This window comes from Anabas testudineus, chromosome 7 (assembly GCF_900324465.2).
Source record: "Anabas testudineus chromosome 7, fAnaTes1.2, whole genome shotgun sequence".
NCBI classification, from domain to species: Eukaryota; Metazoa; Chordata; class Actinopteri; order Anabantiformes; family Anabantidae; genus Anabas; species Anabas testudineus.
In genome coordinates, this window is record NC_046616.1 from 24,583,945 (window position 1) to 24,611,594 (window position 27,650).

Below are 27,650 nucleotides of genomic sequence, written 5' to 3' on the forward strand. Positions count from 1 at the left end.
AAGACACTAGCAGTTCACTCAGATACTGCGGCGCAAGACCATTTAATGCGTTAAATGTCAAAAGTATTTCAAAATCAATGCGAAATTTCACAGGGAGCCAATGACGTGTAGATAAGATAGGGGTGATGTGCTTTATCTTCTGGTTCTAGTGAGGATTCTCGCTGCTGCATTCTGAACTAACTGAAGCTTGTTTATGCACCTAGTTAAACAGCCAGACAGTAAGGCATTACAGTAGTCCAACCTAGAGGTGAAGAAAGCATGAACTAATTTTTCTGCATCATTTAGTAACAAAATATTGCAACCATTATCTTGGCAATATTCCTGAGGTGAAAGAAAGCTGTCCTGGTGATATTATCTACATGAGCTTCAAATGAAAGACTGGAATCTAGAATCACACCAAGGTCTTTTACTGTTGCATTAGATGTAACAGAAAGGCCATCAAGAGTTACAATGTGATCTAAAATCTAGCTGGATGTGGTCCTATGACTAGTACTTTAAGACATAATAAGTCTATTTAATAGTCACATATCAAATTATTTTCTAACAGTGATTTAGACGAGAGAGATCTGATATTTAACAGTCCACATTTTATTGTTTTCTTTTTATTTTGTTCTGTGAAAGTCATCTTTATTTTATTAAGTTCTTATGAATTACCCATCTTGGGATGGTTTTTCATATAAATAATTTAGGTACTCGGGGAGCAGACACTGTCTCTATGGGGTTTTGATAATTTTGGCGGGGTTGACGGCTGTAAGGAAGCTGCAGAGAGCTGTGTAAGACTGCATCCCTGCAACCTGGGCTCCACTCTGAGATGTCAGGGTTTAGATTGTCTCATAAACTGTACCATCTAAAGTGGCCCAGGTTTTCTCTAAAAAGTTTTCCAAATGTCTATGTAGCCCACATTGTTTGCAGGACACCGCTTAGAAAGCTAGCGGTTAAAAGACTGGAGTGTCTAACTTCACCTTTAACTATACACATTACCTCAGAAATATCTCCAAATTATGTTTAATTTTATCATTTCATGATACAGAAGTGGTCCTACATGCATTTATTTCCTCACGCCTTGACCATTGCAACAGTTCCTGCCTCAGACATAAATCTATATATCGGCTCCAGATTATTCAGAACTCAACTGCAAGACTCTTAACTAAAAAAAGAAAATATAAACCTATCAATCCTGTCTTAGCTTCCTTGCACTGCAAGCCAGTATGTTTTAGGATAGATTTTAAGATTTTATTAATAACTTTTAAAGCCCTGCATGGCCTTTCCCCAAGCTATATCCCAGCTATTAAAGCCTTATTAGCCTGCACGTAGCCTGAGATCCTCTGGCAGAGTTCTTAATTTATTTTAATGATAATTAGAGCTTCTAATATTTACATTTAGCAGACGCTTTTATCCAAAGCGACTCACAAGTCCATACAAGGGTAGGCAGGGTAAGCGTGAGGAGGTCTTTCCTAAGGACCCCTACTGGTGGTTATTATCCCCAACAACACAGAAACCTTGTCCTCAAGGACCCCAGCCCTGCTTGTTTTCTACTTATTGCTGCCCTACCCAAAGATGATGACCTGCTTATTGACTGAACACACCTCATCAAGTTAAACACATCCACCAAACTGCCAAAATATCAATACTAGCTGGTGGTTATAATTTTGCAATGGATCTGTGTATGACTGACAAACTGGAGCCCCAAAATTGAGTCCAAATTCCAGGTTGCCAGTTTGGGTTTAGGCAAGAAAAATACTTTGGTTAGGGTTAGGGTTAGAGACAGGCTGTATCTTGGATTTATTTTTAATCCAGATGCTGTGTGTGAAGTGATGATTCTTCTCTCTTAACCCAGCCCCTGATCTGGTCATATTTGTAATTACAGTTTAGCTGTAGCCCATAGAAGCGTAATTAGGAGACCTGGTGGCATATTCAGCAGTTGTGTTAGACTATGTGTTGTTGTTCTGAGCTAAGCCTGTCAATCTGAGCCAACAGTAAAATTAAACCACCAGATCAAACTATGACGTCTTGTTTGGTCTTGCTTTGTCTGGGTATAGCTGTCACCGTTTCTGTATATTCTGTTCTCTGCCATTCCTGTCTGTACTCATTTATGGTCCCTTTCTCATTTCAGATACCCTGCATGTTTCCGCTGCTCAACCTCTGGGCACCTTGTTAACACTCATTTGGTCCACCTGTGTCATTGTCTCTGCCCCATTGCTATATAACCCACTCCGCAACTCTGCTCCCCTGTCAGTTCGTCACCTTCTCTGGAAATACCACACCTGTCTGCCCGAAACCAGCTCAACTAAAAAGATTCTCTGAACAGTTAACTCTGGACTGTATGTATGTCTGTCTACCTACCTGCCTGCTAGAGCACCCGGTTTTAGTTATTAACCTGTTCAATTCAGTTATTATATTTTTGTTTTCTTACACTCCTGCAGGTTAGTGCAGCGTCCTTAGTTTACTCCGTTCATCTCTTTGTTTATATATCTGCCACCTGCTGAATAAAAGACACTCTCCAGTCTGCCTCAGCTTGTGCTTTTGGGTCCACGTACCTACTTGTGACAGTAGCTGTTTATACTTTCTCCAGAATTACTTGTCCGATGAAACTGCCCCAGTAAGATGTGCAAAACACTTGCACAGTAAGCTTCAGAAGTGCAAAGTGACACAAAGATAACTGATAGGTAAATTCTTAAATAAACCTCTCAGGACCACCAAGAAGATTCAATAAGAGATAATATCACCAGGACAGCTTTCTTTCACCTCAGAAATATTGCCAAGATAAGGAATATTTTGTCACTAAATGATGCAGAAAAATTAGTCCATGCTTTCATCACCTCTAGGTTGGACTACTGTAATGCCTTACTGTCTGGCTGTTCAACCAGGTGCATAAACAAGCTTCAGTTAGTTCAGAATGCAATCTAGCCATAGGGGTTGCAAGCCAGTGACTTCTGTGCCGGTCCCAAGCCCGGATAAATAGAGAGGGTTGCGTCAGGAAGGGCATCCGGCGTAAAAATTGCCAAAATAACCATGCGAATCATTCACAAGACTTTCATACCGGATCGGTCGAGGCCCGGGTTAACAACGACCGCCACCGATGCTGTTAACCTACAGGGTGCCGGTGGAAATTTGACTACTGTTGGTCGAAGAAAGAGGGGAGGCAGAAGGGTTCGTGGTCAGAGAGAGAAGGGAAAAGGCAGGAACATAGATTTGAGAATAGGGACTCTTAACGTTGGTACGATGACAGGGAAAGGCAGAGAGCTGGCAGACATGATGGAGAGAAGAAAGGTAGATGTTCTGTGTGTGCAGGAGACAAGGTGGAAGGGAAGCAAGGCACGTAGTATCGGAGGAGGATACAAACTGTTCTACCATGGTGTTGATAGGAAGAGAAACGGGGTAGGAGTGATCTTGAAGGGGGAGTTTGTGAACAATGTTCTAGAGGTGAAAAGAGTCTCAGACAGGGTGATGAGCATAAAGCTAGAAATCGAAGGGGTGATGATGAATGTAGTCAGTGGGTATGCGCCACAGGTTGGCTGTGAGTTAGAAGAGAAGGAGAGATTCTGGAGTGAGTTTGATGAGGTCATAGAGAGTATCCCCAGAGGAGAGAGAGTTGTTGTTGGAGCAGACTTCAATGGGCATGTTGGTGAGGGCAACAGAGGTGATGAGGAGGTGATGGGCAGGTTTGGTGTGAAGGAAAGGAATCTGGAAGGACAGATGGTGGTGGACTTTGCTAAGAGGATGGAAATGGCTGTAGTCAACACTTACTTCCAGAAGCGAGAGGAACATAGAGTGACATACAGAAGTGGAGGTAGGAGTACGCAGGTGGACTACATCCTATGTAGACGAGGTCATTTGAGAGAGGTTAGTGACTGCAAAGTGGTGGTAGGAGAGAGTGTAGCCAGACAGCACCGCATGGTGGTGTGCAAGATGACTCTGGAGGTCAGGAAGAAGAAAAGAGGGAAGTCAGAGAAGAAGACCAAGTGGTGGAAGCTAAAGAATGAAGAAACTTGTGAGGAATTCAGGCAGAAGTTGAGACAGGTTCTGGGTGGTCAGGATGAGCTTCCAGATGACTGGGAAACCACAGCAGAAGTTATCAGGTAAACAGGTAGGAAGGTGCTAGGTGTGTCATCTGGAAAGAGGAAAGAAGGTAAAGACACTTGGTGGTGGAATGAGGAAGTACAGGAATGCGTCCAGAGGAAGAAGTTAGCTAGAAGGAAGTGGGATGTAGAAAGGACTGAGGAAAGTAGACTGGAGTACAAGGAAGCGCAGCGTAGAGTGAAGAGGGAGGTGGCAAAGGCCAAACAGAAAGCTTACGATGAGCTGTATGACAGGTTAGACACAAAGGAAGGAGAGAAGGACTTGTACAGGCTAGCCAGACAGAGAGATAGAGATGGGAAGGATGTGCAACAGGTAAGGGTGATTAAGGACAGAGATGGAAAGGTGCTAACAACCCAGGAGAGTGTGCAGAAAAGATGGAAGGAGTATTTTGAGGATCTGATGAATGAGGAAAATGACAGGGAAAGAAGAGAGGAAGATGTGGATGTTGTGGAGCAGGAAATAGAAGAGATTGGAAAGGATGAGGTTAGGAAGGCTCTGAAAAGGATGAAGAGTGGAAAGGGTGTTGGTCCTGATGACATACCTGTGGAGGTGTGGAAGTGCTTAGGAGAGGCAGCAGTGGAGTTTCTAACCAGTTTGTTCAATAGGATTCTAGAGAGTGAGAAGATGCCTGAGGAATGGAGGAGAAGCGTTCTGGTTCTGATCTTTAAGAACAAGGGTGACACGCAGAACTGCAGCAACTATAGAGGAATAAAGTTGATGAGCCACACAATGAAGCTGTGGGAAAGAGTAGTGGAAGCCAGGCTTAGGAAGAAGGTGGAGATTTGTGAGCAGCAGTATGGTTTCATGCCCCGTAAGAGCACCACTGATGCCATTTTTGCTTTGAGAATGTTGATGGAAAAGTACAGAGATGGTCAGAAGGAGCTGCATTGTGTCTTTGTAGATTTAGAGAAGGCGTATGACAGGGTGCCGAGGGAGGAGCTGTGGTACTGTATGAGGTCGTCGGGAGTGGCAGAGAAGTACGTCAGACTAGTTCAGGACATCTATGAGAGAAGTATGACGGTGGTGAGATGTGCTGTAGGTCAGACAGAGGAGTTCAAGGTGGAGGTGGGACTACACCAAGGATCAGCTTTGAGTCCCTTCTTGTTTGCTATGCTGATGGACAGGCTGACAGATGAGGTCAGACAGGAATCTCCCTGGACAATGATGTTTGTGGATGACATTGTGATTTGCAGTGAGAGTATAGAGCAGGTAGAGGAACAGCTAGAGAGGTGGAGGTTTGCTCTGGAAAGAAGAGGCATGAAGGTCAGTCGTAGTAAGACAGAATACATGTGTCTGAACGAGAGGGATCCAGGTAGAAGCGTTAGGTTACAGGGGGCTGAGGTGAAGAAGGTACAGGAGTTTCAGTACTTGGGGTCAACAGTTCAGTGTGATGGAGAGTGTGGAAAAGAGGTGAAGAGGCGAGTGCAGGCAGGTTGGAGCGGGTGGAGGAAAGTGTCAGGAGTGTTGTGTGACAGAAGAGTGTCAGCAAGACTCAAAGGAAAGGTGTACAAGACAGTGGTGAGACCAGCTCTGCTCTATGGGTTAGAGACGGTAGCAGTGAGAAAGAGACAAGAGGCTGAGGTGGAGGTAGCAGAGATGAAGATGTTGAGGTTCTCCTTAGGAGTGACCAGGTTAGACAGAATAAGGAACGAGTACATCAGAGGGACGGCTCACGTTGCCTGTGTTAGCGACAAAGTCAGAGAGGCCAGACTGAGATGGTTTGGACATGTTCAGAGGAGGGATAGTGAGTATATTGGTAGAAGGATGTTGGAGATGGAGCTGCCAGGCAGGAGGGCAAGAGGACGACCAAAGAGGAGATATATGGATGTCTTAACAGAGGACATGAGGTTGGCTAGTGTTAGGGTAGAAGATGCCCATGATAGAGTTAGGTGGAGAAGGATGATTCGCTGTGGCGACCCCTGATGGGAAAAGCCGAAAGAGAAGAAGAAGTTAGTTCAGAATGCAGCAGCGAGAGTCCTCACTAGAACCAGAAGATACGAGCACATCACGCCTATCTTATCTACATGTCATTGGCTCCCCGTGAAATTTCACATTGATTTTAAAATACTACTTTTGACATTTAAAGCATTAAATGGTCTTGCGCCACAGTATCTAAGGGAATTGCTAGTGTCGATCAGAGGATGCTGGCTACCTGTCAGTGCCTCGTATCCTAAAAACTACAGCTGGGGGCAGAGCTTTTTCTTACAAAGCCCCAAAGTTATGGAATAGCCTTCCAAATAGCGTTCGGGACTCAGACACAGTCTCAGTGTTTAAGTCTAGGCTGAAAACCTATTTATTTAGTCAAGCATTTGAGTAAATAGATTTGGGAAGGACTCATGGACGTAGAGCATTATGGTGAACTGGTATGTTTAGATGCTGTCTTCCCAACTCTCACTGATCACTCAGGTTTGTTGATGGTGAAGTGTTCGGTTGCTCTACATCCCAGTGAGCCCTCATCTCTGTGTTTCCTTCTGAACCCACCCTTTTAGTTAGGCTGTCATAATTAGTCCTGCCGGAGTCCCTGCTGCACTACACTAAATATACATTCACCGCAAAAACTTTATCTGACTGTGAATACAACTAACTGCAATCTCTCCTCTTCTCTCTCTTTCCCTCTCCCTCTCTCTTTTCCCTCTTCCTGTCTCTCTGTCGAGCTACACGTCATTCCACCCTTTGCCCTCTGGACCTGTCTGACTCGTCCTGATGCCCAACTTCTGGCTGGAGATCTCGTCGCCTGGATCCACCGTTTGCCCTTTGGGATGCGTTTGGAGACTGGATTGGTCACAAGCTACTATGAAGTCGGTCTTGGCCTCGGCGGACGTCGGAAGCTGTTTCTTGGAGGTCTCGACTCAACGCTCGATAGTCAAGGAATGGAACAAGTCTGCCTGCAATTAACTAACTGGACTCCATATTAACTTAAAAGACATTAACTGTTATACTGGACTGCCTGATGCCTACACAGCATGTAATCACCCATATGAGGATGGGTTCCCTGTTGAGTCTGGTTCCTCTCAAGGTTTCTTCCTGTTGCTTTCTCAGGGAGTTTTTCCTTGCCACTGTCGCCCTCGGCTTGCTCATCAGGGACAATCTGATTATTATGATTCTTACACATTCACTGTTCATGTACTGTTCTTTGGTTGTGTAAAGCTGCTTTGTGACAATGTCAATTGTAAAAAGCGCTCTACAAATAAAATTTAATTGAATTAAGACAGAAGTTTATTTTCTCTTGTGCAAGTAAGCATCATCAGCAAAACAAACAACAGAGACACTCAAAGTAGTAGTGTTTGTAAGTATAGAAGTTACATATAACAGTTGTGACATCATGATTGTGGTTATTTCCTAGGTAAAATACTATATTGGAACATCCCATTTTTTCTCTAAAATAAGAAATCAGATACACTGTCTTACAAGGACCAGGACATTCTCATAAGAGTCACTTCATGTTTTACATTTCTGCTTCTCAAGAGACTGCATACGGATAATTCTCAGTAACATTTTTCCAACAGTAAACAATTTTGTTTTTATTCGCATTTAGTTTAGTTTTCAAATCAGTGTAGTGTAATTTCTTCACGCTCTGCAACTCACAACGTTTGTTACAGTATCATTAAATGTAACCTATGACTAAAATGCTGACTAAAAACTAACAAAAACATGTTAGTTAGTTTTGTTCACTACATTTTGACTAAAATTAAGAGAAAATAAATGATTTATGATAAATTGATGTCAAAATTAACACTGACATAGACTGTGCATAAATTACTATAATTGATATATATAATGTAACTGCTCATCTGGTTGCTCCATAATCAACATACCCTTTGTAATATGTGACACACAAATAACTGGTTAGCATTTTTTTTTTAATTATAATGTCTAATGTCTCTGTATAATGTCAGCCTTCCTGATCAGTTGTTTATTTTATTGGTGTTACTAGCTCTGATGCTGCTGCCCCACTGGTAAAAGATTTGCAACATCGTTGCACACATCAAAGCACTTAAGCTTCATCAAGAAGTAGTGGCACTCTGTCTCTTCCTGTAAACCGCCTCTGTGTTGCATTTCCAGTCCAGTCTGTCGTCCAGGTAAACTCCCAGGTATTTGTACCCCTCCACTCTCTACTTCCTCTCCAAAAATTGAGACAGTGTTTAAACTGTCCTAAAGTCTACAACCATCTCTTTGGTCTTTCTCACATTTAATGTCAGGTGATTTGACACCACTTTACAAAACAGTATACCAGGCCTGTTTACCAGCACTGATACACCCCACGACTGTAGTCATCTACGAATTTCTGCAGATAATGTGACTCAGTGTTGTACTGAAAGTCAGAGGTTTACAGGGTGAAGAGGAAATGTGCTGCTGATCACTGATCATTATCTCAAGGCACTTTACAGTGTAAGGTTTAAGACCTTACAGAAAATATTTATACAAAGAATTATAGAGAAAACCCAACAATCCCATTTGAGAAAGCTTTGGGCAACAGTGGAGAGGAAAAACTCCCTTTAGAGGAAGAAACCTCCAGCAGAACCAGGCTCATAGTGGGCGGCCATCTGCCTTGACCGGTTGGGGTGAGTGGAAAGAGAAGAGAGAAAAGAACATCAGGCAAGAAAGACAACAACAAGCAGCAAGAACACTGGGCGGGTGAACTGGATTCTGGAGATGTACAGCTCCAGGCCGAGGATACCTGCAGAAAAGTACAGAGAGAGGGAGACAGAGAGGAGGAAACACAACTACAGGAGAGAGAAGACACATAGTTAATGACATGCAATGGTGGCATTTGCATTGATATAGGAGAAAGGAGAGAGGAGAGGAGCTCAGTTTATCAGTAGAGGTCCCCCAGCAGACTAAGCTACATCAGCATAACTAAGAGATGGTTCAGAGTCACCTCATCCATCTCTAACTATAAGCTTTATAAAAAAGGAAAGTTTTAAGTCTAGTCTTAAATGTAGAGAGGGTGTCTGCCTCCTGAACCTGAACTGGGAGCTGGTTCCATAGGAGAGGGGCTTGGTAGCTAAAGGCTCTGCCTCCCATTCTATATTTGGAAACATGATCCTCACAGTGCTGCCTACTCTGTTCAGGTGTGAGAGAGCTCTCTGGAGCAGGTATATGATGGTATAATTTACTGCAACATGGGGGTGATAGGTGAAATGTAATGGGTCTAAAGATATTTCAACCTGGGGCCTCAAATGGGTCAGTACCAGTCTTTCCAGAACTTTTAGGACGTGTGAGGTGAGGGCGTCTGGTCTGTAATTATTTATTGCCGGCTGTTCTTTTTTTCACCCTGAGCCTGGTTTTGCTGGAGGTTTCTTCCTCTAACTGGAGTTTTTCCTCTCCACTGTTGCCTAATGCTTGCTTGCTTGAGAAGACCTCTGTTGCGCCATATAAATAAAACTGAATTGAATAGTAGTCTTTCATCCAACCAGGTCTCAGTAAAACACTTCAGGCTATACTGCTATGAAATTCTATCTGGGTCCTAACCAGTGCTTCCAGCTCCTCTCTTTTCAGTTCTAGGACACATTATATGTAATTGCATTCATTTAAAGATGAAAGCAAACTTTCACCTCAAACATATACACACAGTTGCACATGCAATATAACACAGTTAGTTAGTTGGACTGTTGGCATGCCCATGAAATGGGATAACTTGTTATAGCAGTAATCCAGAAACAATGGACTGAGCATGGAACACTTCATAGGTCTGAATTGGATCCCAACTGGTAATCCAGTAAGCAGTTCTCTTTAATTGATCATTGTTGAAAGTGTAGGGGTTAGGGCTTAATGGTATATAAAATTTTGAACTAACTTACATTGTCCTGTTTTTTGTGCTCATGGTAAGTAGGAATGGGTTTTCTTCATCTTTCCACAATGGCTGGAAAGTAGTGTTTTGCAATAACTCACAATACACCAAATGTTCATTTAAGTTCAGTACATTTAAGTCTCAATCTGATGCAAAAAGAGAAAATTATTAAATTAAATATTTAATAATATAATGCAATAGCAGTGGATATCAGTCTCACTGCTCTCTACACATCTGTGTCTACAACACTGTTCATTGTATCAGAGGTAGATAGCATCTTAAAAACAAACCTTGTAGTAAAATCAACATAATTTGATTTAAAAAGCATTAGTTTCACAGTAATGTTAAATTGAAATTCTCACCTGCTATTTGCACTTCTTGGCATTAACATATCAAGGAAATGCAATCAAAGTTTAATTCAGTTTATTTATAGTGCCAAATCATAATAAAAGTAGCCTCATGGCTCTTGACAGTGTAAGGTTTAGGACCTTACAGAATATAATTATATATAGAATTATGTAGAAAACCCCACATGTCACTTTAGCATCAATAGTTGAGTTAAAATATTGCTTAAATGAAAGAAACCCCAAGTATAACTAAGGTTGATTGGTCGGAGTGAGTGGAATATGGAAAGAGAAAGGAACAGAGGCAACAAAAAACAACAGCAAGAAGCAAAAACACTGGGCAGGTTGGTTAGGTCAATAACTGCACACAGGAAACACAGGGAAATATACAGAGAGGGAGAATCAGATGAAGAAGCACAACTATGGCAATAAGAAGACACAAATTAATGACATGCAATGGTGGCATATAAGTGAAAAGGGAGCTGAGAAGAGAGAAGCTCAGTGTATCACTTCTTCTAGTAGTTGGAACATGGCCTGCAAGGCAGGAAACAATAAAACACAAGCACACACACTCTCACACACCGATGGCAAAGCTGCTATGCAGCTGGGGGCAACTTGGGGGCAACTTGGGGTTCAGTATCTTTCTCAAGGACACTTCAACATGTAACATATAAAGGAGCCGTGACTAAAACCACCAATCCCATCATGGATGCTTTACCTCCTGAGCCTGAAACAGCTACAACTGGTAGCTGTTTCCAAAGGACGGGGAGTTGATATCTGAAGGCTCCTATTCTACATTTGGCAGCTCTATGAACCTCAAATAAACCAACACTCTGAAAGCAAAATGTTTTGATGGGATAATATATTGCTATAATGTTTAGGATACAATAGAGCTTGATTTGCTTTGTATGTAAGCAACATGGAACATGTGACTGACAGGTGTGTTTGAAATGATGAAAGTGAATAAAACTTAGAGTTAAAGTTTCCTAATAATATTGCCTAAGTCATAGACATGTATAAAGTGAAAAGTCTCTGGAAAGGCACAGAACCACGTGAAACTTGATAAACAACCTTTGTTTGCAAGGAAGACTCATAATTAACATTAACAAAATGGAATCAATCTGATAAGATTTAATTTAACATAATCCTATTACTTTAATCCCAGTGACATGTTCAGTGTATGTCCCATTAGATCTTAATGCTTCATTTGACACTATAGATTCATTGTCTGAAGCTAAGAGATCATTGGTGACTTTCAGCAGTGCTGTTTCTGTACTAGGATGTACTCTAAATCCTGACTGGTAATCTTCATAAAGATTATTCCTGTGCAGGTGGTCACATAATGGCTTTGCAACTACTTTTTCAACAATTTTAAAGACAAAGGGCAGATTGAAAACAAGTCAATAATTGGTTACAAAGCCTGGGTAAAGAGTAGTTTTTTTTAATTATAGGTTTGACTGCAGTAACCATAAAAGCCTGTGTTAGACTAAGTCATATTCATGTAACTTAGTGGAACACCACCTCCCTTCCATCTATCATGAAGTCTGCTTAAAGTTATGGATTTGTGAATTGCACCGTGGTGCTAGCTTCCTCTGATTCATTGCCTTCTTTTTTACATGGTCAACAATATTTAGTATTGAACACAATGGCACTGCACTACTATCAACAAGATAATCAACTTGTATGGGAGTAATAGAGACGAGTGCTTTGCTCCATGCTAGCATATGGCACTGACGTTGACTCATTCATATTTTTCCTGCTGCAGTCAGGTTCAATGAGACAAAATAAATGTATTTAATTGTTTTTTTTACTGATGTTAGTGTTAAACTAATTTCCATGGCTGATTTTGGCTTTGGTATTGTTAATCTGTTCATAATTGATTTTTCTCGCATATTTAGCTTGCTTACTTTTTAATTCCTCACATTACTCATTACTGATTGACTGCTGACAATAGCTTGCTCATCTCAAGGCACTTTACAATGTAAGGTTTACAGCCTTACAGAATATAATAACTATAAATTAAACATTATACAACAATTCCACTTGAGCAAGCACTAAGTGACAGTGGAAAACGGTCCCTTTAGCAGGGGACTGTTGCAGACAGGCTTAACTAAAGCATGTCTGTAGCCCTGATATTGAATTGCTGGCTTTGGCACTCTGTCCATGCTATGTGTGCAAATAAATATCACATACTATATTAATTGCCAGAATCAGCCTCACAGTGGGTGGCCATCTGCCTCAACTAGACGGAGTGAGTGGAGAGAGGAGAGAGAAAAGAACAACACACAGCAAATTTTTGTATGGCATACGTGGACATAATGCGTTCACTTTTTTAGAGGGGCAACTATTGAGTATTTTATGCAATAAGGCTGTAATATTATCAACAAGATAATCGACTTGTACTGGAGTAAAGTTAGGATAACTGCCTTCCTCTGTGTTGGTACATGGGACTGAGGTAAAAGATGAGGGAATCATTTTCTTAAATGTCATAACAGCATTTTCAGATGAACATTTGGATTGTATTTTTTTGCCCTGACTAAGGTTCATGATATTAAAATCAAACGTAATTAGAAAGTGTTCAATTTCAACACTATATAAGAACAAGATCAAAGGTGTGATTAAAACTGTGAGTAGGTTTATTTAAGCTTTGAGTGAAACCAATAAAGTCTAATATAGAATTAAATGCAGTGTTGTGGCAGTTATTGTCAACATCTACATGAATACTTGCACTGGAAACATACATCTCAGAGGCTAGGGATACCTGCAGAAAATTATGATGAGAGGGAGACCGAGAAGAAGCACAACTGTAACAAGAAGACACAAATTTAATGACATGCAATGATGGCATATAAGTGGGGAGAGGAAAAGCGTTCAGTTGATTAATGGAGGTCACCCAGCAGATTAAGTCAACAGCAGCGTGACTAATGGATAGTTCCGAGTCACCTGAGCCAGCTCTAATTGTAAACTTTGTCCAAAAAAACGAGCATGAAAAAAGAATTGTAAATTTAACAATTTTGATAAAATCTTGAATCGCGATACTGCCTGAAGAAAACTATATGAAGCCCAGATCAGTGAAGTGCTGCAGTGATGGTTATCCTTCATGATTATCTCTGATCAAGAGAAATAACAGGCACCTGAGCTAAATTTCATGTGCTATTGCAAAGAGTCTGATTACTTGTGACATTTCAGTTTTTCCTTTTTCTTAAAATTTTTTTTAAGAAAGAGAAAACCTTTTTTAAATTCAGTTTTCACTTTGTTATTATGGGGTACAGAGTGTAGGTTAATGAGAAAAAAATGAATGGAAACAGGCTCCAAAATTACAAAATAAAAAAAGGTTAAGAGGATTTAAATACTCTTTGAATGCACTGTAGGTCAGCAATAACACCGGAGTAGCATCATTTTGTAAATGTGTTTAATCTATTTTGTACAAAGTTGTATTATACTTAGTGACGGGGGACCCGCTGTAGCAAGGATTTGTCAAAGCTCCATTGATTATAAATTTTCAGCGTATGGATGGTATATAGAAACACAGTACTATTTAATTTTAGTGACGAAGAAGTGAACAGGACTAACCACCAAAACTTTCATTTAGTGTATCACCAACAAACATTACATTCAAGTCTCATGCAACTTTCCTAGTTGGCTAGGTTTCTTTTTCCTCGTTTGTCTGACTTACACTGAGTGTGACAAGCTGAGAAGCAACAGGCGAGTAAAGGGAATTTTGAAGTGCAAAAGAGAACTGAGATGCACCTAGGACCTCTAAAATAAAAAAGTCTTGTCTGGCATGAGATACAAAAATTTTGTTGGATTAGAACTTCAGTAAAACCCATCCAATCATTCATTAACAGTCCTACTTTCCTGTTTTTGGAAACAAATAAAAAATTGAAGTATGAAAACCTGACATCTAATTAAGTTATGTACAAATGTATTGAGTTTCTTTTACATTTCTGGAGATCATACAAGTTACATGCAATTTTACTGGAAAGACAGCTGCATTTAACAACTAACATTAACATAACATACACCAACTGATATAATAGATACTAACTTTTAACCTTTACATGAAATTCTACTGGGATAAAAGTATAAAATGTAGGCATACTCTATGTAATTCACAGTAATAGTGGCCCTTCAATCATGACTTGCATTTTCTGATATGCACCCATGGATAGTGACAGCACAGATAAGATAGTATTTTTTTTCTTTTTAAACCAGAAAGAATATGTTTAGTAAATACATACACTGAGGAAGGAAGGAAAAAGGAAATGCTTAAATTAAACCTACTGTTTAACTAAAATAGATAAATGCTGCAAACCTGAACCAAATTTGGCAAAAAGAATGACATATTCTATAGATAGAAACATCAAAATGGAGAGTGAAAAACTGCCTGAAGATATTAAGTGCACCAAGACTAGGTGCACACAGTAACAGTAAAAATTAGAAACATTCAAATATTAGCACTATAGACTGGCCTTTCAAATTCAACATAATCTCATCACTATCATTATTAACACGTAAATACTTGATCTCTGATATACCCTTGACACAGAGTTTGCATTGAGTCATAAACTATGGTACAATCAGTGCGAATCCATATAATTTTTCACTAACCATATCCATACTGCAGCTGCCATGCTTGAATACTATATGAACCAAAAATATAAAGAATGCTTCACTTTATATAATCCAGATTTTTTAGGATTGTCCAGTATGGACATTTCCAATCATAAAGGTTTGTCGACTGAAAATTATTTGTTAAAGTCACACTTGAAAGAACTGTAAAACTCCAGTTTACACTGGATTCACTGTAGATTGGAACTTCAATTCTTTTTTAAGCAAGTTGTAAACCTACAATACTAATTGGTTTTCCTACTCGATGTTTTGAATCCTGGCAAATATTGCCCTGAGCATGTGGACTCATCTACATCCTAATACACAAGAAGAAATTATATATTTACACAGAAATAAACAACTAACTTTTCAAATCCAAGCCCCATGAATTGTTCATATTTAATCTGGAATCCTTCTACAGTTGCTTCAATAAGTATTCAAACCCCATTCCTATTTGAAGATTTTACAGCATTGTACATTTATATATACATAAACAAACTTTAGCCCATCACACATTCACCCATAATGGCACAGCAAAGCTATATTTTCCAAATTTATTAAAGCAAGGACAGTCAAATACAGACAATTCCTCAAAGAAAACCTGAAACTGGGGTGACAGTTTCAACACATCAGTGACCTGAAACAAACAACCAAGACAACGCTGGAGTGGTTTCAGGACCCAGAGATGGCAGTTCTTTCCATGCAATGAGATAAACTTCACAAATCCAGATGTAAGAAGCCCATACACCATTAAAAATCTGAATTACAATGCAGCAAAATGTGCAAAAATCAAAGGGGTGTGAATGGAAAGCGACTGTATAGGACTATCTGAGATGGTACACTGCCTGTCAATTTTAGAGCCAGTTTGAACATTATTTCAAATATTTGATAATGATTTCTGTGTTATATTATGAGTAAACATGAGTGTGCAGGGTTTGTGAGCAGAGGTCCAATGGTACAGCAGGAGAAAACTTTCGGGGGGGATTTTAAAACTCCAAAGAAATCTAACACACCAGTGACTGGGAGTGTTTCATTGGACACAATTGAGAACTACATATAGTTTCAGAATCACAGCTGCTTGTAACAAGCTATGTGGGAATCTGTTAAAAGAAAGGCAGGACATAATTATGACAACTGTGACTAAATGAGCCAAAAAAGACTTTTTACTTTTTGTCAGACAAGGAAACTCTGAAGTCTTGGGAAATATAGGTGTTAACCATAGTCAACTATGGTTTACAATTCATAATATCCTCTCATTGGGTTAATCCACTAAATATGTGATATACCTGTAAAACCTGAAAAAGGTGGACCAGTTTGACAATAAGGTACAACTCCCACTGGGAGTAACTTGTCAGCATTTAGCATATTTTGTGTACTGAAATTAACTCCACTTTTAAACAAGAGTGAAGAGTATCATTAGAGTTAAACATATTTCAATGAGCCAAGAAACAAGAAATTAGTTAAAGTTAAAGCACGCAAGACATCAGCCCTCTCCTGCTTGAATAAAATAAAAAGTTTAACATTGAAAATAACTCAGACCTGTACACGTTGCCTACTTGTTTTTTGCAAACTCAGTTAACAAACTCAGTTAACAAACTAATTACCTTGTGTGCTACGCTTAAGGGCGCCATGTAGTATGAGCTGAGTTCTTAAGGACACAATGGAGTGGCTGGAAGTTCTTCTGTTCCTGTTGGCACCTCAAACAACACAATCACATCTCATTCTATTGCCCGTGGGAGAGGCACAGTGTTAGCCCCGAATGCCACCACCCCATGAGTGTCTAGGAAACAGAGTCTTTACTACCTCCGAGTGGGCTTCCGCCACTTATGACCAAATTACGGAGCAGTTTGCGTCGGCCAGCCTGGTAGTCCTCTTCATCAACATTGACCAACAGTTTAATAGCTTCGTGCCCCACTGCCTGTTTCAGGGAATCTGTGATAAAGACCCCTTTAAGAGCTTCTAGCAAAGATCCATTGATGTAGTCTCTCCAGAAAGCATCCAAGTAGGTGAGCTCAGAGAACTTGATGTCACAGATGATGGAGCCCAAGTCCCGAGATTTGAGGATAGTGTTGGCCTGGTTGAAACGCTCAAACTGTCGCTCCACTGCATCTTGTTTGTTGGAGAAAACATTACCCTGAAGTGCAGAGTCATGCTGGCAGTATTCAGCACGAACCCGAAGGCGAATATCTATAAGAAGAGAACAAAAAAAGGTTCAAGTGAGAGTAGAACTAATTAGGAAACAGCAGCTTAGAGAATTATCTATGTACTAACACAAAGAGTATCAAAATAAATGTGTGTGTGCTACACAACACAACAGTGTCTTACTGTATAATAATATTTAAGAGAATATCAAATCATACCAAGTGCAGGACAGGACACATAGGACTGACTGAAGTGGATGTGCTTGTACAGGAAAAAAACAACAAAACAGAACAAAAAAAAAAAACCCACAATTCCAACACTAAAATGTTGATGAGAGGGGCTGTTCGACAAAATTTCAACAGCTTTTTTTGGCGACACAGCTCAAACAGTTGTGTATTATTATGTTTAACTATAGTATACCTCAGGCTTGCTACAAGTCTAATGTTATTCACTAACTTCTTACTACTCTAGAGCTGCACACCGTAATGATTCCTCTAGCTTTTCATCACCCAATGTGTGACCATAATCCTTAATGTTCATGTTGCACGTCAACTGTGTTTAAGTCCAAATCAGGTCTTAATTGTGCAAAACCAGCAAAAGCACATCACAGTTCATCCATCAGTAAGGTTTTTAAAGTGATGGACAAGGCTCAAAAAATTAAAGGAACACTTTGAAGAAGGACTTCATACTGATATTGACTTTTTAGGAACTAAAGGATGCCACATTGTTTGATGAAAATGAAAATTAACAACCTACAGTGTTAAATTCAAAGACCCCCAAAATTTTAAGTCAGACAATCAAATGATGCAGCAGGTTAGTGCATTTTGCTGATATTTCATTGCAGCAACTGAAATGCTCAGTAGTTTGTGCTTGTATGCATGCCTTGTATGAATGCCTAACAACATCAGGGCATGTTCCTAATGAGACAACAGATGGTTTCCTGTGACATCGCTGAGCTCCTGAACAGCCTGAGGTGCAACCTGGTGGCGTTGAATGGACTGAAACATAGGTGTCCTAGAGGTGTTCTATTTGATTTACATGAGGCAAGCATGGGGGCCAGTCAATGGTATCAATTGTATTACAGTATGTTAAATCAGATATTGCACTACCTATTACTGCAAATTTTTGCCTTAATGCTGATGTTGATGATTAAATGCAGCTCTACAAAATGTGCACCAACACCACTAAATGAAAAAGTAGCAAGTCAATGCGTTTAAATGTTGCCACCAGACTTTACTATTAAGTATTTTAAAATTTAATTGAAACTATTAAAAACACAACCACTACATGAAGGTATCTCTACACTTTTTGCCGCATCAATTAACAGACTGTCTGCAATTTATTGTTATCTTTATCATTTGACACCAAAAATCTGATAATTCTTTAAAGCAATAAGCATTGTCTTTTTACATTAATATACCCTCTTGAAAGTCGCAGTGTCATAGTGTGGGCTCCATATACTTTAAATGTAATAAAAGGGTTTAAGAACTACTCTCTACTTTTTCAATGTATCTTACAATGCATTACTTTAAGGCTCCCTTAAACACACATTATAACAAAACGCTGTCATTTGTCCATCTTTTAGATTATTTTAAGCTGACAGTGAAAATTCACACACGCAAAAGTGTGAGAGGCTCAAATCATACCGAAGTTTGCACATCTTGTACACACAACACTACTAATCTGCTTTAGCATTTTTAATAACGCAAAGGTAACGTGTGTTACAGTTAATAAGGGAAGGGGGTGCAATATTTGGCAACTCGGAGTTGCCGAAATCTGCATCCTCCTCCCTGATTACAGTGGGGGATACAGATGTCGGCAGGCATACAAAACTCGGCATAACACTGTTTCATTTCCATTTGTGTGTTTGTGCAAAAACCCCAAAATAGCTCCTATTAAGAGACACGGTTACGAAGCAGAGTTTAAACTCAAGTCGATCAGTCACGCAGTAGAACATCGGAATAGACCAGCAGCGAGAGAATTTAACATTAATGAATCAATGATGCGGTTTCTTGTCTTAACTGGAGTTGTGAACTGAGGAGTACATTGCTCTCAACTACATTTTATCCTATCTTTTCTTTATGTAACTGAAAGAAACAGAGAGAAACTAAAATAACAAATAGGAGAAAATACCTCAAAGCTGTACTATTGAACAGAGAGTGGAAAGAGCGCTCAGGCTGCAACTAATTATCTTAACAAAGATCAACTAAAATACACACCTCTCACTCTGACAAATTCTACTACTATAATACTTTTTAGCATTTATTACTTGAACTGAAAGGCATGACACGGCCAGAGCACATCATCAACATGGACAAAGATAAACTGTGTCACGAAAATTCTACGTCACTGACTTTACCTCGGGGAAAATAATAAAACAGCTATTTATTCATTTTGGGAGTGAACGGAGTTGTCAGAATGCTGGTTTGTAATATATTAATAAAGTTTGACCGACCTGTCTGACTGTATTGTTTACATTCCCTTTAGCGCAGCTCTATCTAATGTTGCATAACGTAACCCAAGCCTCTAGTGTAGCGTCTATTCTATGCGCCTTATAATGCGGTGCGCCTTATATATGAAAAAAGTTTTTAAATAGGCCATTCATTGAAGGTGCGCCTTATAATTCGGTGCGCCTTATAGTGCGGAAAATACGGAACTTCAGCATACTTTCAGCTACAGAAACGATTCAGGTATTAAAATCTTTGGCTTTTTAAGGACTGATAAGCTTCCGGCCACAACTTTTACTCTTTATACATATTTTTTCACTAAGTGGTAGGAAACTTGTCTTCTTTTGAATAATGTGCACCTTTAGGGGAAAATTTTTCAAGATATTTATGTGTCATTTTCCAATAGCCAGAGCAATTTAAAATTTCAGCTGATTTTTAGGGTATGAAAGAGAAGGAGGGTATATTCTAACTTGCTGGTCTGACCACAATTGTTAGTCCTCAAACATAAAATTCACACCAGTGGCTCATTACAGTCTTTTACTTTTTTCGTTAAAACAAATTAAAATTAAAAGTCAAATAGATAATTCGAATACTAGGAATTGTTCTGACAACTGAAAATAAAACCTCTCTCTCACTTTCCTGTTTTGTTCTCTCAAATTTCAGGTTTTACATTATTTATGCTAACAATGTAGACATTCTTGTCCTGTTTCACAATATCCAGCACCCTCTCTCAATGGCTTTAGCTTCTTTTCTATAATTTTAGCTTATTGAAAAACAATTCCAACTGTGCTTTTCCTTTAACTGTAATTAGCAACTTTTAGCAATTCTTAGGGAATAAATTTAAAGTATTTCATTATCATTAAATTCAGCATGACATCATTCACATTGCATTTTTCTAGTTACCACATGTTTGCTTCTCTCTGCAGTCAGCTGAAGAATGACTTCTCTTTCGTTTGCGACTTGGTACAAGAGGAGCTGGCTTTGTTCGTGCGGGACCAACATGAGGTCCTGATGAAGAACAGCAAATGACTGGCTGAGGACCTAAAAAACAGTTAATTTATGAATAATTATTTTACATCAAAGAGAAAAGAAAAGAAAATTGAGCACATACACTGTCACCCACCCGTCTTTCTGTAAGGCACAGTGTCCATGCTCTGCACTGTTCCTCTTGGTGAAATGTAGCGCACAGATGTCTCTTCCAGGTATTTGTCAACAGGGTCCGGGCACACTAAAAACAACAGTCCATTTCTGATGTTACTTTGCTAATCATGACACGTTTTTCTTTTCTTTTAAGAAATGCACTGCAGAACTAGTTGTTGTATCAGTAAAATTGAAAGAATTAATTTTAGAAAAAGATACACAAACACATGACCAGACATGATCAGTAAGGAAACCCAGCTATTGAACTCTCAAACCCATAACTCTCAAATAAATAAGTAATCTGCATTGTATTTGAATGAAGCATTGAAAAAAGACTAAAAAAAAAAAAAAAAACTGAACCAGGTGATTCCGCAGTGCGCCCAGAAAGTATTTATAGCACTTTTTTTCTCATTTTGTAATGTTACAGCTTTATTCTAAAATGGATAAATAAAATTTCCCTCAAAATTCTACAAACAATACTCCAAATTGACAAGAAAAAGTATTCACAAACTTTGCCTACATTCCTGCAGCATTAAAGGTTCCAATGATCACAGTGGCCTCCATTATCTGTAAATGGAAGAAGCTTGGAACTACCCATGTCTTCCTAGACTTTGTCACCCGGCTAAACTGAGCGATCAAGAGAGAAAGGCCTTAGTCAGGGAGGTGACCAAGAACCTGATAGTCACTCTAAAAGAACTCCAGCATTTCTCTGTGACAAGAGAAGAATTTTCCAGAAAAACAACCATTTCTGCAGCACTCCACCAATCAGGCCATTGTGGTAGAGTGGAAGAGTGAAAGATGTACTGTATGCAGCAATGTACAGAGACATCCTTCAGGAAAACCTGTTCCAGAGCACTCTTGACCTCAGACTGGGGTGACGGTTCATCTTTCAACTGGACAATGACCCTAAACACACAGCCAAGACAACAATGAAGTGGCTACGGGACAAATCTGTGAATGTCCTTGACCAGCCTTGAACCTGACATAACATATCCTATCCATAGCTATCAAGCTCCTCTCCTGTGGAACCAGCTCCCAGTTCAGGTTCGGGAGCCAGATTTCTACATTTAAGACTAGACTGAAAATGTACCTTTTTTATAAAGCTTACAGTTAGAGATGGCTCAGATAACTCTGAACCATCTCTTAGTTATGCTGATATAGGTTAGTCTGCTGGGGCACCTCTACTGATACACTGAGCTCCTCTCCTGAAACATGCAGTCTGGAGTAGGCTCCCTAGGGTAATGAAAATTGCTCAGTTGAAGCATTTAGCTCATGAAGATTGGGCCAAAATACCTATTGACAGGTGCAGAAGTCTCATCTGGAGTAACAGAAATCACTTGATTGCAGTGATTGACTCAAAAGGATGTGAAACAAAACATTAAGTTAGGGGACCATAATTTTTGTACAGCCCAGTTTCAAAAGTTTGTTTTTTTTAAAAACTTCTGGTTTTTAGCTTTTATTGTTTTCCTAATCTTTATATATTATTCTTTCATTAGATTTTCTGCGGTTAACTACTTCTGCCTATTTTTAGCTACAGAAACCATTCAGCTATCAAAATGTTCAGCTGTTTAAGGATAAGTGTGCTATCATTCAAATTTCTTCTAATAATGATACATTTTATGATATTCATCTTTTATCATCATATTTTTATAATGAATCTCAATGGCAGAGACTATTTAAATCTTCTTCTACCTTGTCCTCTTTGAGCTTTAACTACGTCAGCATACATTCAGCTACCGAAATCATTTAGGTATTAACTTTTTCAGCGTTCTTCAGCTTTAAGTGAAAATCCCTAAAGGTTTTTCAGTGTCAGCATTAATAAGTGGAGAGTTCACAATAGGCAGCTATTTTAAATTTCGTCTGACTTTTAGGGTGAGAAGGAGAAGGAAAGTCTTTTCCAACTTGCTGTTTTTTTTTTCAGTCCACACACATAAGATTCACACTGATGGCTCATTTAAGTCTTGGCTCTCAGGTAATTCACTTTTTTGGCAATACCTATTTATTGTTTTTCTGGAAAAACCTTGTTTGTGATGGCTCTAAATCACCTGGGGAATAGCATAATCCTAACAGCTTGAATTTCCTGCCCCTCCCCAACAGTCTTCATGGCAACAGTTTAGTCAGGTCACATGATCAAGGCTGTTTATAAACAAGCATCAGTGACACACACACCCACATGTGCACGCATGCAAAACCTTGCATGTATACATGTATGTATCATGCACATACTGTGAGAAATATTGTGACTGTATAAATATAATAGGTTATGACTACTTGCCTGAATGATAATTATCCAATACTTATGCAAAATTATTTCAAAATAAAATCATGGAATTATGAAATAATAATTCAAACTGCAAAAATTAAATACTTAGAATTCTACTTATCGCATGTATATTATAATTAGTTATATTAATATAAAAGCACAAATTTAGAAATGGTGGTCAAATTGATAACTTAAATACTAATAATTGTTCTGACAACAAAAAATAAATACAGTGAGGGAAAAAATTATTTGAACCCCAGCTGATTTTGTAAGTTTGCCCACTAACAAAGAAATGATCAGGCTATAATTTCAATGGTAGGTTTATTTGAACAGTGAGACACAACAATGACAAAAAAAATCCAGAAAAATGCGTTTCAAAAAGAGTTATAAATTAATTTGCATTTCCATGAAGGAAAGAAGTATTTGATCCCCTATCCGTCAGCAAGATCTCGAGCTCCCAGGTGGATCTTATACAGGTAACGAGCTGACATTGGCAGCCCTCTCAGCTCGTTACCTGTATAAAAGAGACCTGTCCACAGAAGCAATCAATCAATCCAGATTCCAAACTCGTCACCATGGCCAAGACCAAAGAGCTTTCCAAGGATGTCAGGGACAAGATTGTGGACCTACACAAGGCTGGAATGGGCTACAAGACCATCGCCAAGCAGCTGGGTGAGAAGGTGACAACAGTTGGTGCAATTATTCGCAAATGGAAGAAACATAAATTAACTGCCAATATCCCTTGGTCTGGAGCTCCATGCAAGATCTCACCTCGTGGAATTTCAATGATAATGAGAACGGTGAGGAATCAGCCAAGAACCACTCGGGAGGAACTTGTCAATGATCTCAAGGCAGCTGGGACCATAGTCACCAAAAAAACAGTTGGTAACACACTACGCCGTGAAGGACTGAAATCCTGCTGTGCCCGCAAGGTCCCCCTGCTCAAGAAAGCCCATCTACAGGCCCGTTTGAAGTTTGCCACTGAACATCTGACTGATTCAGAGGAAGACTGGGTGAAAGTGTTGTGGTCAGATAAGACCAAAATCGAGCTCTTTGGCATCAACTCAACTCGCTGTGTTTGGAGGAGGAGGAAGGCTGCCTATGACTCCAAAAACACCATCCCCACTGTCAAATATGGAGGTGGAAACATTATGCTTTGGGGGTGTTTTTCTGCCAAGGGGACAGGACAATTGCACCGCATCAAAGGGAGGATGGATGGGGCCATGTACCGTCAAATGTTGGGTGAGAACCTCCTTCCCTCAGTCAGGGCATTGAAAAGGGTCGTGGTTGGGTACTCCAGCACGACAATGATCCAAAACACACGGCTAAGGCAACAAATCACTGGCTCAAGAAGAAGCATATTAAGGTCATGGAGTGGCCTAGTCAGTCTCCAGACCTTAATCCCATAGAAAATCTGTGGAGGGAGCTGAAGGTTCGAGTTGCCAAACATTGGAGAGGATCTGCAAAGAGGAGTGGGCCAAAATCCCCCCTGAGATGTGTGCAAACCTTGTGGCCAACTACAAGAAACGGCTGACCTCTGTGATTGCCAACAAAGGTTTTGCCACCAAGTACTAAAGCACGTTTTTCGAAGGGATCAAATACTTCTTTCCTTCGTGGAAATGCAAATTAATTTATAACTCTTTTTGAAACGCATTTTTCTGGATTTTTTTTGTCATTGTTGTGTCTCACTGTTCAAATACACCTACCATTGAAATTATAGACTGATCATTTCTTTGTTAGTGGGCAAACTTACAAAATCAGCTGGGGTTCAAATAATTTTTTCCCTCACTGTAGATGTTTTTTTAAATATCTCCAGTTTGAGATTGAACTGCTTAAGCTTCTTCGGCATACTTTCAACTTTTTAAAACAAATCAAAAAGCAATTCTTGGGTAATAAATTCAGCATTACAGATTTCAAAATTAAAATGCTTTTTTTTTGTTTATTATAATTTTCAAGTTATTTGGGTGATCTTTGTGGGTTTTTCCTGTCTTTAACAGAAGAGCACCAACAATTTTCTTCACATCTGTATAAAGTAAGAAAATGTCCTTATCAGCAGGAAGAGAAACTGATAAACAAGGACATGAGAAGCTGGACAGGGTTCAGGTCCAGGTTTCATATAAAAAAAACAAGAACTCTTACACTGGAAAACCAATTGTAACCCAGTTACTTGAGTGCATGTAAATGCACTGACTGAAAAACTCACATAAACAGACAACCTTATGCTTTATGTTAACATTATTAACATGTGGAATTACTTATTTGATCCTGCATCTCTTTAACAATATGTCTTTCTGTCCACAATATCTGTCTTTTCATTTATACTGCATTACGTACCCATTAAATTTGTAATATCACTTTTGAATCTACCACTATTAAATATGAATTTATAGCCTGGTGATATCACTCCTGTACTCACCTGCCTGCCGTTTCTTAAGTGTGACGTAAGGTAGCAGGTCATGGCGGGTAATGATCCTTAGAAGCTGGAGAACGTGTCGGAAGTTGGTCTCATCACAGCGACCTTGGCGCTCCAGGGCCAGCAGGAAATCTCTTCCATTCCTAATACCACCACGCTCATACTCATCAATCACATCAACAAACAAGAAAGACAGTACTCTAACATCCCGATGTGTTAGCTGGGCTCCAACTATGTCAAACATGTGGTGGAGTGAGTATAGTCCATGGGAGTTGTCCACTGCTTCCTCAGGCCATGGTTCAAAGCACCCATCTCTTCTAGACAAGCTGGAGTTTGTGCAGGAGGCAGAAACATTTCTATTGTGCACCTCCCCACAGGTTGCTGATACATTGGAGCAGCCCTGCCTGCTTGTCAAAGCTCTGTGTTCCAGAGGACCAGGAGTTGCATTGCTTTGACTGGAGTCCAGCTGATTAGCCTGAATGTGAGGCCGAGCCTGCTGAGCAGAGGAGTTTTGGGCAAGCTGGGGAGGAACAACAGCATTCGGGAACATTGGTTGTTGTGATGTCATCTCAGGGCCTGATGGTAATAAGGGATGGTCCAATCCCTGTGCTTCTTGCTGTCCTCCTCAGCTCCAACTGAAGAGCAATGTATGGAGAGTGGAGGATCAAACTATAAATATAAAATCATTCTAGACCAAGTTTACTCTCAGTGACCATCATTATTAATCAGTCACCATCTACAGTACATGAGACAAGTCTAAAGACATGCACAAGTGAACAAAGCTTTATATACTAAGTATAAGTCACCTCTGCTAATGTTGGAACTAGGGATGGGCATTTGAAGCTAAAATTACAAAAAAGCCTCAGTACTAAATAATACGTAATACCTAATAATAATAATACATTTTATGTAAATTTAAAATTATACACACATTTTTAACTCAATCATCTATAAAACTATTTGAATATTTTGAAATCTACTATTAGCCTATCCAGAGCTCAATGATGTTAAACTTCAGTAAACCAGGTCTGTGGTAGGTATACGTTTACCTGAGCTGCATCCTCCTAAAGATGGTTTTGAAGTGAAGCTAAAAGCTACAGACTGCAATGGTGTATCTGTCCTTTTCTGGAATAATCATATCTTTACTCTTAACTGCATTTGTTTTTGTTTGTGTTTTTTCTTGAACATGATGCTTATGATTCATTACAATCCAAAGTCTCTGCTAGAATGAAGAGTGAACATTAAAGTCTAATTTATGGGGGGCAGTGAATGAGTGCTGTAACATAACTAATTAAAATTCAAATAATCACTAGTATTATAATGAAGTCGTTTGGACTACAATTACAGTAACACTAAGCAGCTAAGGCTAGTTTAGCTAACCAACTGAAAGTGATGTTTATGTAAATGAAGAGTCGAGTCATTGTACCAAAATTCTAGTTAACATTACTAACATAACTAACAGATGACAGTTTCTACTGTAAACAAAAACATATTTTAGCATATTTAGCTGTTTCGCTGACTAAAAAACACGCTAACTCGATGGGTACATAACGGAAGTTAGGAAGCAAACGATAGTTAACTGGAAATTAAAATGAGATTAAAGATCTTTGGGTCGCTCACTTAAACAAAATGATGGACGGCTGGCATCTAGTTCTGTTGTGCAATTTGCAACTATTAAGTCATGATAAAAACGTTAATGTATCTATCCTTGTGATTTGCACTTTAGTTACTTTGTTTTTACTAACGTTAGCTTTAGCTATGTTCTAGCTTTAGTTCAGGTATTGTCCGCATTACCTTCCCCGAACTAGACTATACAAAGCTAAGATTCAAAATACAATCATCTCATTCCCTCTCAGATGGTGTAGTATGTTACATTTACCTCCTGTTTTTAAGGATATTCCTGACGAGCCCGACACAGTCAAAGTTCGGTAGGCCGCTAACGCTATGTTAGCTTTCCAGTATCTAACATTAGCAGCAGAACAAAGCTTCTCAAGGGACAGAAAACACAGTTAACCTATAATCAACTGTTTTGGTCGACCATATTATGAACGCTAAACATATACGTTGCCAACATTGACGTGCCGTGTTCCTTTAATGGTTTTAGCCAACGGACAGACACGACAGGATAAACAAGCATACAGTTTACGTTCTTCTACTAAAATGAAAGAACTTCCGGTTTAGGGTACAGTTCAGTTCCGGTGTCAACCCCTCCTCGCTTCAGCGTCAAGAAGTGCATGTTAATTTACTTCCTAATATATCCTACTCCCCGACAGGTGCCAATGTAATGAGATAATCAGTGTTATTAACTTTACCTTTCAATTTTTAGAGCATATAAAAACTGTTTACGAATATGTTGCTTGTTAACATTTACATTTTGTGATTAGATAATGAACAATTAAATTTTGTGTGATGTATGTAG

General features: G+C 39.3%; 1 protein-coding gene across 1 annotated transcript; it reads right to left on the reverse strand.

The window, feature by feature from the left end:
- Positions 1-15,366: 15,366 nt before the first annotated feature.
- dedd (death effector domain containing) lies at positions 15,367-27,383 on the reverse strand. The gene is made up of 5 exons (XM_026367964.1): positions 27,111-27,383; positions 25,235-25,866; positions 20,539-20,643; positions 20,319-20,456; positions 15,367-17,013 (listed from the first exon to the last, which is right to left on the reverse strand). The coding sequence occupies exons 2-5, from the start codon at positions 25,797-25,799 to the stop codon at positions 16,607-16,609; spliced, it is 1,215 nt and encodes a 404-aa protein (XP_026223749.1). The 5' UTR covers positions 25,800-25,866; positions 27,111-27,383; the 3' UTR covers positions 15,367-16,606.
- Between the last annotated feature and the right edge of the window lie 267 nt (positions 27,384-27,650).

What these genes read in the sequence shown, in the direction of transcription:
- dedd (XM_026367964.1), bottom strand. Translation starts at nt 25,799, where the DNA reads ATGACATCACAACAACCAATGTTCCCGAATGCTGTTGTTCCTCCCCAG. An exon ending in ACTTAAGAAACGGCAGGCAG is followed by an intron (nt 20,644 to 25,234) that starts GTGAGTACAGGA and finishes TGTTGTTTTTAG; the next exon opens with TGTGCCCGGACCCTGTTGAC. An exon ending in TGTGCCTTACAGAAAGACGG is followed by an intron (nt 20,457 to 20,538) that starts GTGGGTGACAGT and finishes ACTGTTTTTTAG; the next exon opens with GTCCTCAGCCAGTCATTTGC.